Here is a 14,292-nt window from a genome sequence, read left to right on the forward strand (position 1 = left end):
GTTTTTGATAAATATGTGCTACCTGCTCTAACATATGTCAGTGAAACATGGACACTAACCTCACAATCAATATGAAAGCTACGAATGGCGCAGAGTCATGGAAGGATACATGCTCAGCATTACAAGACAAGATAGAAATACCTGCATATGGATTAGAGAACAAACGAAAGTGTACAATATCATCAAGAGAGTAAAAGAATTGAAATGGAAGATATAATGAGAAGAATTGATGGCAGGTGGATCAAGGAAGTCATAGAATGGATCCCGCTTGATAAAAAAGTGTCCACGAAAGAGATTTAAAACAAGATGGATCGACGATATCAGCAAGTATTGTATGTCCAATTGGCAAAAGAAAACTCAGGATTGAATTGATTGGAAACGTGCGGAGGAGGCTTCAGGGCTATTAACATAACGTTTTAAATTGGGGTATTTTAAATTTCTGGGATTTTAATTGGAGCCTAACTATTTAATGATTTTAAATTTTAAATTGTTGTCGTGTTTTTGTGTTTTTAAATAGGCTGTACACCGCCCTGAGTCCTTCGGGAGAAGGGCGGTATAGAAATAAAATTATTTATTTATTTATTTATTTATTCATCCTGCAGTGGATAGATAATGGCTAAATTGATATGCTCTATTATTAACAATGACTATGGCTTTGCTTTGCATTAGAGCAGGGAGGGAAATTTTACCTTTCTGCTTCTTTCTTACTTCTGCCAAAAGCTCTCTAGTGGACAGGCCTGGAACTTGTCTCTCCTACTGGTTTTTGATGACCTCAGATGACAATGAACTCAGAATAGAAAGAGAAAATGTCCTCATCCTGGACACCTGATCAGTATCAGAGAGGAGCCATTCTCAGAATGCTTGTTCCTCTTACTTTCAGGGAATCAGACATGGTCTCCCCCTTTTAATTTCCATGAAGGTAAAGAATGTGAAAAGTGCCAATACACCAGGGCACGATTCTTTATCTAGGTCAACTTATTTTAGACTGACTGTCCAATATTTCACAACAGCCTTTGAATTTGCACCACAGTGAGGAATAGGAAACAGTAAATCCCACAGTTGTTTGGTCAGGTTCTTATTGTTTCCAGGTTTATTCTTAATTTTGCTCTCAGGTAAATAATATATATACAGTGTTTCTCTCTTCCTTTTCTCTTTTGCCTATTACAGCTATCCTGTGAGGTAGGACTAAACTCAAAGATAGTGTTCAGCCCAAGATTGGCCAATGAAAGCTCTGTATTTGAGTGGTGATTTGATTCAGTGTCTTTCGGGTTTTAGCTGGGCCATTTCATCAACTTGCTTTTCAGATTTATCACAGATAAAGTACTATCTCACATATAAAGAAATAGGAACTGAGTTGCAACTGCTAGAGTTAAAAAGTACAAAGTAAAAGTGCAAAGATTATGTAAATTACACTATTTCTTCTTTATTTTAGGATACAAAACAACTACCTAGCCTTACAAAGAATTAATCAAGACCTAGAAGATAAATTATACAGGATGGTAAGTACAGGAGGCTATTGTATGCATATTAAGTAGACCTGTATGATTCTTTGGTTGCTGGAATAAATGGAAAATGAAGAATCTTATATTTTCATTATGACTAAGTAATTCAGAAGTAAGCCTTATAATACTGAATTATGACATCTTCTCTAATAAGTGTGCTTATAGTTGCAACTTATAACTTGGTAAGATTTTTCTGCTATAATGCATGAATAAATTTTTCTTGTCTAATGAAGGAAAACCCTCATTGTTAAGAGGATGAATTTAGGAAAGTTTTAATGTCATCATTTGATTTTTCTAATTGTTCTGTAAAAATGAACTCATCTGGCATCATTTTACAAGGCAATTTGTACAGCTGCTTGGAACTGTTTTGCAGGGGTAAATCTGAACAGGAGAAAATTAGATGTCCCCAAAGAGTCCAATGATAACCTAGCATGCAGCAATCAAAGAATATGGTGACTGAGGTTGAGAGAGAGAGAAAACAAGAAAAGTAAATAAAAATTAAAGTTTGAAATGGAATGGAATTTTCTGGGAATAGGCGTGTCCAATTGGCCTCTCCAAATGCCTACTATTTACTGTAGTGTTTTGTTGCAGACCATATTTATTTGTTCCAGTTACAGAATCAATGTTTCAGTAGTGATGGATAGAAAAGAATTCCTGTATAATACTAAACATTTGCAGCTTTAAGACAGGGAAGCTGTAGATTAAAGCAGATGAAGATGTGTCTTAGCTACATTGCATAGAATTTTGTTTTTTCAAACTGTATCTTATTTTACAAATTGATAATCCCAGCTTTATTCTTTACAAGTCTCTTATGAAACAATTTTGAGCAACAGGATTCGGGAAATACTTCTTGTTAATAATCTTAAAGGATGTTGCCCCTCATAGCACAAAGTAGTAGACAATACAATTTTTCATTTTCTGATGCTTTATATAATATAAAGAATTAATACTTCACTCAACCATCTCATTGTCTAAAATCTTACAGAAAGTAAAAAGATGAAAGTAAACAAAGCAAAAGCTAAACAGGGATAGCATATGTGATTATTCCTATTGCACACATATATATAGTAAGGCTTTATAGAGTTGCTTTCTCAAGGTTGACAGCTTCGTAGTATATTAGTTACAACTGCTAGGATTCCCAGCTAAACAGGCAATTCCAAGAGTTGCAGCTCAAACTATCCACAGGTTGGCAAAAGCTGAAGTAGAATATAGAATGCATCACTTGGAAGTCAAGTGCCGAATGCCTAAATTTGCCATAAGGTTCTGTCATACTGTATCCTTAAGTGATTTACCAGCTATTTTTTTCTCATAGTTGCCTATCTATGAAATGGGCATGGCAGTGATTTTCTCTATTGCTTTTTTGCAATAAAAGCATATACTGTAAATATTACAAATTACCATATGCTTTTCAAACAGTTCAGAGAAGGGGTTCTTTCTGTTTCTCTTGAAATCTTTTAGTAAGCATAAGGTGTCAATAAAAACTTGATGTAAAATACAGTCCTGTACCATTAAAAAAACAGATCATCTAAAGTAGGAGATTCTTCTTCACAGTTTCCAGTTGGTGAGAGGAGAAATTACCATTTTTAATGCAATAAATTTAATTAATCTCCCTTGAGGTTCCTATTATACAACTTTTTGATATTAAGTTAGGTGTATCCTATCTGGCCTGCAAAAACCTGGATGACTACCAGATGGCTATTAGAATTTTCTTTAAAGTTCCTTTGGATTTGGGCAATCTAAATATAAATATTAAAGGACTAATTAACTGGAAGCGGTACAGAGACTCATTCACTGTATATGTTATCAGCCAGAAGGCGAACGTCTCTGTCTATATCATCTATCTACATCTATATCTTCTGTATCTATCTATAAATCTATGTATATCATCTATATTGTTACCTTCTTTGGGAGATTATAATACTTGACAACTATATCCCCAATTTGGGGAAGTAATAATCCTCTCCAACATGCCATCCTGTCAGAGTGTAGCTCCAAAATGCTTAGACAGCCTCAAGTTAGAGTATATTTAAAATTCTGAAATAGATCACACTTTAGAAAAGAGGTTTGTAGATATATGTCTGTGAGCATTTTCTGAATAGTAAGAAAATGTTTATATTGCAATGGATATTAAATGTAACTAAGAAAAGTTCACACTTTTTCTGCTGTATAAAGTTGGTTGTTTTACATTTTTCATAATTAATGGAGCAGCCCTATGATGGTTTAGAGCAGGGATGTCAACAGCATCACGTTGTTATTGCATAACATATCGTGACTTTTTCCCCCTTTGCTAAACCGGGGGTGGGGGTGGCCAGCATGTGACGCATCCAGCCCACGGGTCGCGAGTTTGATACCCCTGGTTTAGAGCCTAGTCCGTTGAATTCAATAAAGCGCACCCTTCCAAATAGGCATGCACTTTAATTTTGGGAATATTGTTTAAGGATGTGATACTGGCAAGGAATGACTGATTATTAAGAACTGCTATAGTGTATTTAGAGAAAAACATAAAAGACCTATAATGTATTTATATGTTTCTGTCTCCATTATTAATAGCAGATTTTAGTAATGTGGCTTTATGGAATCATCCAAGGGAAAATAATTAAATTCTTGTCTCCCAACACTTTAACACAAAACAATCACTACATTTAATAGCTACTTTGACAACATAAAACTAGAAAATGTACGAAATTTAATAATTGTATTATGCAGTTGGTGTAATTTATACATTTTTAGGTGTTCTTACATTGGGGTTGAGAAAGTCAGTTGTTTCTAGAGTTATTGGTATATGTCTCAGATCTTTTACTGACATGGAATGCTCCTAGAAACTTACACCAATGATGTGTCCCTTGCCAGAGAAATCATCTATGGGTTGCTAAACACAGCTAACAGTAATTCAAGGTGAAAGCTGTTTTAGATACCCTGTGAATTGTGAATAAAACCAGGCAGGCAATTTCTATCACTCTAGTGAGAGAATATCTACTAAATAGTTTTAAGAATTGTAAAGAGAACTACATTACAACTAATAAGCATGAAAGACTTCCTTTGAAAACTCTTGAGCTAAAAGTGAATGAAGGCTCCAGGTGCAGCCTTTATGAAAATGTGTATTTTTAGACATTTGACATTATTGTGTATACAGTGATTATTACGATTGGAAAAGGTATTTCTAAGCCAGTTTTATTACAGTTTTAAATACTGTAATATTGCTCTGGTGAGTAATGAGGAAATTACATTTTTAATTTATTCATTAATTGCATTGTTAGTCTCTGATTCCATTTCTTACTGGATTGTTCTCTCCCGTAAATTAATGCTGAACAGGCCACCTGCCATTAGCAATTCTATATAATTTATAGTGTCCATATTTGACATATAATCACAGCTTTTTGAATTACCTTATCCGGGGGTGTGACAGATTTATTGCCATGACAAATTCTTGAAATATTTATGATGTATCATTTTATGGCAGGATCTCACCTTCCTAGACTAGATGTAAATTATCCTTATGAGCCCATACCTAAAGCATTTTCCTCAAGAAAGAAAGATTTCAACTCATAGTGGCTAATTAAATGCCATTTCCCATTCTTAAAATGGTGAATGTGTCTAGTCTATATTTAATATGATTGTTTTTCACAGTTGCAGCCTTTGCAGCATCCCCATGGTCATGTGATCAAAATTCAGATGCTTGGCAACTGGTTCATATTTATGACGGTTGTAGAGTCCCAAGGTCATGTGCTTGTCTTTTGCGACCTTCTGACAAGCAAAGACAATGGGGAAGCCAGATTCACTTAACAATTGGGTTACTAACTTATCAATTGCGGTGATTCACTTAACAACTGAATCAAGAAATGTCATAAAATGGGGCAAAATCACTTAACAAATGTTTCACTTAACAACAGAAATTTTGGGCTTAATTGTGGTCGTGAGTCGAGAACTTCCTGTATAGAGAACATTCAGTTTCTAGGGGAGGGAGGAAAGAGGGGATGATTTTATGGGAGGGGTAAGCATATGTGCCCGTGCATGCTGTGGGGCTGTACATGTATGCGGAGGCACACACACTGGCTGGCCACTCACATGGCCCGGTGGCAATTAGTCCACGGCCCGGTAGTGGGCTGCGACCCAGAGGTTGGGGACTCCCGGTATGCATTGTTGTATAGGTAGTCCTTACCTTACAACCGTTCTTTTAGAAATCATTTGACGTTACAACAGCACTAAAAAAGTGACTTACAACTGTTCCTTGCATTTAACCATCACAGCATCCCCACACTCCCATGATCAGAATTTGGGTCTAGTCCTTCTTTTCTCTAGAATGGCCATCCCCAATTCCTGCAACCGTTCTTCATATGTTTTTGTCTCTAGACCCTTAATCACCTTAGTTGCTCTTCTTTCCACTTTTTCCAAAACCTCAACATCAAGTCAATGGAGGAAGCTGGATTTTTTTTTAAATTTGATTTATATGCTGCCCTTCTCCGGAGACTCAGGGCGGCTTACAATGTGTTAAGCAATAGCCTTCATACTTTTGTATATTTATACAAAGTCAGCTTATTGCCCCCACAAACTGGGGTCCTCAATTTACCTACCTTAGAAAGGATGGAAGGCTGAGTCAACCTTGAGCCTGGTGAGATTCGAACTTACAGTAATTGCAGACAGCTGGTGTTAATCACAGTGCTATCAGTCTGCTGAGCCACCAGGCCCGATTTGCTTAACAACCATAGCAAAAAAGATTATAATGTCAGATGTGACTCACTTAACAAACACATCGCTTAACAAAAGAAATCTCGGCCCCAATTGTGGTTGTAAATCTAGGATTTCTATATACAGAATTGTGACATTCTGGTCCCTTCTCAATCAGCAATCTCCATGTTGGGTGGGAAAATGGGAAGTGAAGATTTAGCCACACTTGGTTGAACATCAATAGGGTTCATCCCAGGGGTGGGTTCTACTTACCTTTACTACCGGTTGGCACTGGGGCCGTGCGAGCGCGCTCTTCTGTGCAAGGAAGTCAAGTCTGTCATTATGTATATCAAAATTAGGGATATAAGGTAGTATAAGACAACGGAAAAAACAAAAAGGATTATTCAACAACTAATTCTAAAAGAGTACTTCTCAGTTGATTCCAGCCTGGAATACAAAAGTAGAACATAGGATAACAAAATAAAATAAAGCCAACCACAGGTTAGCAGAGACACCATAGATTGCTCATTTTAAAGTAAAGGAACGGAGGATTCTAATTCTACATCTAGATTCCCCTAGTTCTTACAGGGTGGCATTTTCACTAGATCTTCAATTCAGCTTTTTTAGATTGGGGCTTCTTTCTTACTTGGCACTAAGCTATCCCCCAAAGAAATATGCCACCATCCTGTGAAAGAAAAATACAGGAATCAAATATGACTGAATTTCTGAGGAAGTCTTTACTTCCAAGTTTACCTCTTCCTTAATTGTCTGCTAAATCTCTTGATCAGCCTTTGTTCTCCCTGGGCTTTCCAAGCTCTTGAGCCTTCCCCATTTCCCATGTCAGATGCAAAGTTTTGTGTTTCACTATTACTTGAGCTATACTGTATGTACATGATATACCATAAGAAGTCACTTCCCCTCCACCGAAGAAGTGACATCGATTGAGCCAAGTCTGCCTTGTCATAGAGGAATGAAGCTGCCTGTATATATTCATTAGCAATTATGTGGAGTCCTTTTTGTGACTTCTGAGTAGAGAGCAAGAAAATCATGTTTCTTTACCATGGGTGATAACAATTAGGTGTGCCTGTGATGGTAGCAGAGGAACAGAACTGACCCATATGAGCCCCACAATTCCCATCAAGCATCATTTCAGTATGGGAATCTTTGGGAGAAACCTGTTTCTTTAGGGTCTCCAGTTATATGAATTGGAATCTGATTAATTTGTATGTAATTGGAAAGTGTGCTATGGTATTGCTTTCTTCTTCCTGAGCTATATTGTTGTGCTTAGTGTACAGATAGAGATACAGTAAGCACAACCTACCATTAATAGCAATAGCACTTAGACTTATATACTGCTTCATAGTGCTTTACAGCCCTCTCTAAGCAGTTTACAGAGTCAGCATATTGCCCCAACAATCTGGGTCCTCATTTTACCGACCTCAGAAGGATGGAAGGCTGACTCGACCTTGAGCCTGGTGAGATTTGATCTGCCAAACTGCTGGCAGCCAGTGATCAGCAGAAGTAGTCTGCAGTACTGCACTCTAACCACTGCGCCACCGCGGCTCTTAAGCACTGTATACCAGCCAAAAGAGGCAAAAGCCAAAGAGGAAACAAAAAGACCAAAACACCTCCTCCCCAGCAATCAACACCAGATGAACAGAGACTAACACCGAAATTAACACTAGACCTACAGTAAAGAAGTAAATAATATCCCAATCAGGGAACTACCAACTTAGACAAAGAAGCTAACAGTAAACAACAGCTTAATCAAGGAACTACCAAGACCACGCCCACCAACATTAACGCAGCAAGCTACTAGTATATAAAATGAAAGCAAGGCCCCCACTGCCTTCTAGCACTGATGATGTTAACTTACTTTGGTAATGAAACATCTACAAAAAAATAACAACAACCAAGCTCAGAGAGCACCAAGGCCCCCAGTCTGCTTACTCCATTAAGTAACTTCTACAATTTGGGAATTTGGTTCTTCCTTCTTTCCCCCATGAATGGCAGGTGTTTCCACTTGTCCTATAATTTCCACTTCCTATCTGAAGAATAACTTAACGCTATGCATGAGTCCAGTCAATTGTGTGAATGCTCAGGAAGATGAATCTATCTCAGCATCTACTTCTGTCCTACTATCGCAGCACCATTGAGAGGGTCCTGACATACGGTGTTCTTGCATGGTATGGAAGCAGCTCTTGTAACAGACAGAAAAGCTTTACAAAGAATCATTAAAACTGCCCAGAATATCATCGGGCTTTAGCCCTGGACAATATCTTTGAATCTCGCTGTTTGAGGAAGTTGTATAACATTCTCAGAGACACTTCCCATCCTGCTTACAAACTTTTTGGACTGTTGCCTTCTGGCAGAAGATACAGAACAATTAAAACTCGGACCAGACATGTTCTGAATAGTTTTTATCCCAGAGCTATAATTGCACTCAACAATGAACTAAAGGGCCACCATCAGTGAGCTGTTGGACAGCATTACTTGGTCTTTCTTGTGTGGATGTTTGGGTGGTTTAGGGGTGGAGAATTTGTGGTGGGTGGGGGGGGTGTTTGGGGATTGTTATGTGTGTTGGACCTGGTCTTTGGGTGTTAAGTGAATTTCGTTGTATGGGTATACTGTGTATACTCTGTATACACGTACACACATGTATGGGTATACTGTGTGTACACATACAATAATAAAATTATTATTTTATTTATTCTTCTCAAACTATGGACAAATGATGAGCTAGCCTTATTCTAATTCTTTTATTATTATTTTGTGTGGCAGCTTGATTTAATTTATTTCATTCCATTGCTTTCATGGTTTCTCTTTGATTCATAATTCTGGTCTCCCACTCGCAAAGAAAGTAAAGGATCTCCTCATCTGCTTAAAAGCAGATACAATGTTCTGACTGATTAGGATCATTAAAGGTACCTAAATATTCTCTTACGTTTTGAAATATATCCATGCTGTTTCTGTTCATTTGCATAGTTATATGTGTTTAAAAGCCAATCAACCTTTGTCAGCAAATATCAAGTGCTCCTATTTCTCACGATTCTGAACAGCAGCAGGTTTTCAAAATTAAAATGATGTCTAGTTCTTTCTTACATGTTTTTCTTTTCATTGTGTAATGCTTTAGAGCTACAAAAAACATTTTGCTGTCCTAGACATTTTAATTTATTACTATGTTTAATGCTGCTTAAGGGTTTTAACAAGAGGAGATAGAATTTGTGAGATTTTTTTTTAATTTCTTGTTAATTCAACTTCCTTCTACTTGGTGCAAGATCATTCACATTTACATTTCACTTTTAAACATTTTATTATTCTTTTAAGTCCTCTCAGCTTAATTTTTTAATAAAAGAAAATGACCTTATTGTATTATGAAAAAAAACTCTCTCTGAATTATGTTTTCAAAGTTTTGGTGTATCTTGTTTAGCTTGTCCACACCTGAATTGCTTTCCAAAAAAGAAGAAAGCTTCTTCAGTGTTGCCATAAAATACTGAACCATAAACCATTGATGAAAATCAAAAATTGGGGAAAGGAATGATATAAAAAAGAAAGGAAGAGAATTGCTGTGGAGTTTTATTAGAAGGGGAACTAGAATGGGAGGTAGATGTACCAGCTGTTTCCGCCAGTGACATTTATCCTCATAGACATTTTCTATAATTAACTCTGTTTAGTGCTGATTTAGTGCCATTATAACAGAAACAAAGAACATTTGATCCATTGCCAACCTCTTCAGTGAAGTGTCTCATGGCTTTAATGCCTACAAAAAAAAAGAAAAGAAAAGAAATCATGATCTTTAAACATCTCTATCAATAAGGTTGTACAAACTCATGTTCCTGCCTATTCAGAACTCTGAAACCAATGGCTCTGGTTCTTTTAGTTAAGTCCCATTGACAACTGTGAGTCTATGTAAGGTTCAGCTGGATACCAGCCAGACCCAATATTATAATGAATGAAATATTGTTCCCAGGTGTTCTGCCTACAAGAAGTTCTGAATAGGCAATTCATGTGCAAGGACTCTGCATGTGTTGGCAAACCACTAAACATCCCTGGTCAAATTGTTCATTTCAATTAAGCTGTAAAGGAATAGAACCCCCCCAAAAGGAAAAAACCCTGAGCATTAAAGCGGAAGGAATATCTGCTTCAAGAAATCTTCTGTTTTCTATATAAATAAATAAAAATATTGTAGCCATGAATCTGCACTATATTGGTTGATTTTTGTTTTTGGGTGCTACACCTTCATTGTCTCCCAAGAATGGAAGAAAGGGTTGAATCATCAAATCACCTATCTCTATACTACACAGCCATAAGGTTAGATCTGAAGAAGGAAGTTTGAGTTTCCAAGGTTCCACTCTTTAAGCTCAGCTGGTATTCTATAAGCCCAAATATTAGCAGGACAGAACCATGCCCTGAAGCAAAAGGGGAAACATGGGTGTTAGATAATGTTAGACTGTAATTGCCATCGTTATTTATTGTTGGTTGTGGGCACAGATTTGCCTAGATTTCTGTCCTAGGAGTTGTTCCAGCAGTCTCAAATCTCCTTATCAATAGTTCTGGCAGCACCTAAAGTAACTGGATCAAAAGTTGATAAGTGATTTCTAGGAGGTTGAGCTCAATTTTCTTTTGTATTGGATTGTATTGTATTTCTGTACTTTTACTATGTGCCTAGGTGACTATATAAAATTATTAAATAAACAGATAGTTTCCATTGGGTGAATAAAACGTCTGTCCATGCTTTCTTTGGTGCTCTTGTAAGATGTATTGGCAAGGCTTTGCTAACCTTTTTCCTAGCTATTAATAGACATGGCATAGCCCACTGCAGGCAATCTATCTTTGCAAAGTGTCTTCTCTATTGATAAGACTTGGCAGAGAGTACTGGGGAAAGAAAGCTATGGAAAGCTTTGCCTTTTCAGCTTTTTTCTCTTGCTCTTCTTTTTGGAAAACTAATTAAACAAAACAGATTAGCCCAATATTTCTCAACCTTGGCAACTTTAAGATGGGTGGACTTCAATTCTCAGAATTTCTCAGCCAGCCATGTTGAAATCTACCTATCTTGAAGTTGCCATAGTTGAGAAACACTGAATTAATCAATTGGGCTTCAGTGTTCCCATATCATGGCTGACTAAATTGAGCTAATTTAATTCTCTGCAAGACTGGGTTGGTTTGGAGCTAAATATAATTTTTACATCTATTCAATTACTATAAGTAGCTGTTATCCATATCAACGTATCAGGTTGTGAGAATAGACCAGTGTCACTAACAGCTTCTGATTTTACTCTGTTTCTAACTTAACTTTGTTTGCTGAAACGTGGCTTTTCAGTAATGACCTGAGAAATATTCAGAGTCTGTCACATTGCTGATAGACTTCAGATTGGTTTTGCCTATTTCCAAGTCATAGGAAATAATCATTCTACTTTATTTGGTCTTGAGTGGGCCTAATGATCAATTAATAGGCACCACGCGTTAACAAGAATTCAAAGAAATTAAATCAGATTCAAAGAAGAGCAACAAAAGCAATCGGGGCTAAACTTTATATCCTATGAAAAGAGACTGAAAGGACTACGAATGAGAAGAGGAGACCTGGGGGAATAAAAACAGTCCTTTTCAAATTTGTAATAGGACGTCACATTAAAATAAAGTCAAGATCTGATTCTGATCAAATGATAAGAAAAGCCTTAAAAGTAAGATGACTTTGACAGTGGGACTTGGTGCCTAGAGATACAGTAATTATGAAATCTCTTTCACTGGATCTGTTCAATTGCAAGTTGAAACACAATCTGCCAGAGATGCTAGTTGCTTAAATAGCCCCTAATTTATATCATGTTATGAGCTTGCTATCTGAAAAAAAGCCCATGGGAAGGATCCCTGCATGATGTCTTCCTGCGGGATTTAATTGAAATCTGAGCAGGCATGCTGGCTGCAGATGGCTAGGGAAATTATTGTATAGTGAAGGATAGAACACCTACACAAAGCATAAGTCAATTTGTAAGTAATGTAAGTTCAAGTATGAGTGTTCTTTGAAAATTTAAATTGTTTTCTGTCAGCCTGGATGTAAAATACTCTTGACATTGCAGTAATGAAAAGCTCTGATCAATACTACTAAACAGAATGCTAAAAGAAAAATCTGTTCTTGGTTATGTAATTGTTACAGGAGTTATTGACAATCTATTCCCCACTAATAATGAATGCCAATATTTCATTTTAATCCCATTTACTGGTAGAATTTATAGGGAGGGAGGGAGGGTCTGGAGGGAGGGAGGGACAGACAGAGAGACAGACAAAATATTCGAATCAGTTCTTGCTTAAATAGTTTTATAATACAGTCTTTTTCAACCTGGGGGGTTTCTAAAGTTATTAGAACTATTACACTTCAGAAATCCTGAGAATTAATGTGTATGACTGCTTACGTATCCAAAGGAACTTGGGAAATAATGAAACTGGACTAAGGGCAAGTGCAGGTTCAACTGTTGATATCTTAGCAATGCTTAAAAGTGCCAACATCTGTCTCCTATCCAGTTATACTAAACATAAGTACCAAGTGGTTAGGAAGCTATAACCATAAAATGCCTAAATACACTGAAAGAATATTTTGTCAGGACATTTTTGGTGTGCAATGGAGGGTAACTCTTAGAAACCCATTGAGATAGCAATGCTGTAATGAACTCAACTTTCATTACAGTTAAAAAAAGAAATAGGGGAATGGATTTATCATAATCAGAAAACAAATGTTAAGGGATGTTACGTTACAATTTACAGGAAACTGTTTGGTATAACAAATGCTGTGGAGATATATACAACAGAGATTTATGACTCTCCAAATGCTAGGAAAGAAAAGCATTATTAATCAGAACCAATCGAAGATATTTGATCCTGGACAGGTCAGAGAAAATGATTGTGGTGACTTATGGTACACCAGAAGCTATTGTGTACTTTCTGCAAGTGAAATACAATAAAGACACTGTTAGCAGAGGCTTTTGAAGTTTAATTTAGCTGTTGGTTATACCTGTTACCAGTGGTGGGTTGCTACCAGTTCGCCCCGGATCTGTACCCAAAAGCAAGGCAATCTTATTCATTTCATAATCACAATTCACTGTTCCTACAAACTGGCATCCTCCAGATGTTTTGGGAATATTCCCATGTGACCTTAGAATTCTGGGAGCTTCCATTCAAAAACAACTGGATGGGGCCAATTTAAAGAAGGCTTTCCGTGTATACATGCAGTATCCAAATATGAATTGATCATAGATAGAAATGCCAGACACTTTTTATAGTTGTTTAATATGCACATCACTCTTTCACATTATGCTATTATTATGCTGTCACACAAGGGATTGTCAGTTGCCTATGCAATTCAATACACTACCTCTGACCATTATGAGCACTTATAAAGAGATGTAATTAGAAACTGTATTGAAACTTGATTTCATAGTTGAGGTGAGAACTATGACTAATCTATCTGATTATATCTACCTCATTAATTAACGTTTTCAAAACTCTGATTTATATGTAAGGACTCCTATAGCCAAGGTCATGGAAAATTCTGTGACAGCCTTTAAGAAGCTGATAGATTCTTTAGATGTTCTGGAGGGAACCAGCTTGAAGAAGGCTGTTCTAAGGAATACTGAATATGACAAGACTAAAATAAGCAACACTAAGATGTATTTCATATTTGATATTATAAATATCAAATTTATAGTCCAGATTTCTTCAGCAGTATCAAGAGGATATTCTCTGCTGAGTCATAAGCGCTGGAATACTGTTTAGCTCCTATACCAGATGGAGAAAGGAGAGAGGGAATCAAATTTTGAATGCCATCACTAGAAAATTAGCAGAGAATATGAATTTTCAAGGTGAAAATTTAATAAGCATTTTACCCTTGTGCTTGTTTTGTTGTTGCTTGCTTATAGAGATTTCTTGATTGTTTATTAATGATACCATTTTTCGCATATTTGTACTGAGCTGTTTATTATTGTTGTTGACCTCATTGGACCATTCTCAGAGTTTGCCAGGATTAGGACAGACTATAAATCTTACAATTTTATAACATTTTCTAGATATGACCACTCAAAATGGTACCCGAAACCTATAATTAGAAGTACCAATATACCCTCACATGAGTCTCACG

The 14,292-nt window shown here is 36.6% G+C and overlaps 1 protein-coding gene across 3 annotated transcripts in view; it reads left to right on the top strand.

Annotated features, from left to right (window-relative positions):
* Positions 1 to 14,292, top strand: part of BEGAIN (brain enriched guanylate kinase associated) — a 171,072-nt gene that overhangs the window by 94,475 nt on the left and 62,305 nt on the right. For all 3 annotated transcript variants that reach the window (XM_034418476.2, XM_034418477.2, XM_034418480.3), the window contains one exon: positions 1,433 to 1,499. In XM_034418476.2, coding sequence (XP_034274367.1) covers positions 1,433 to 1,499 — 67 coding nt within the window. The remainder of the gene's footprint in view (positions 1 to 1,432; positions 1,500 to 14,292) is intronic.

Source organism: Pantherophis guttatus, chromosome 1 (assembly GCF_059756535.1).
Source record: "Pantherophis guttatus breed Tessera chromosome 1, ASM5975653v1, whole genome shotgun sequence".
Taxonomy (NCBI): domain Eukaryota; kingdom Metazoa; phylum Chordata; class Lepidosauria; order Squamata; family Colubridae; genus Pantherophis; species Pantherophis guttatus.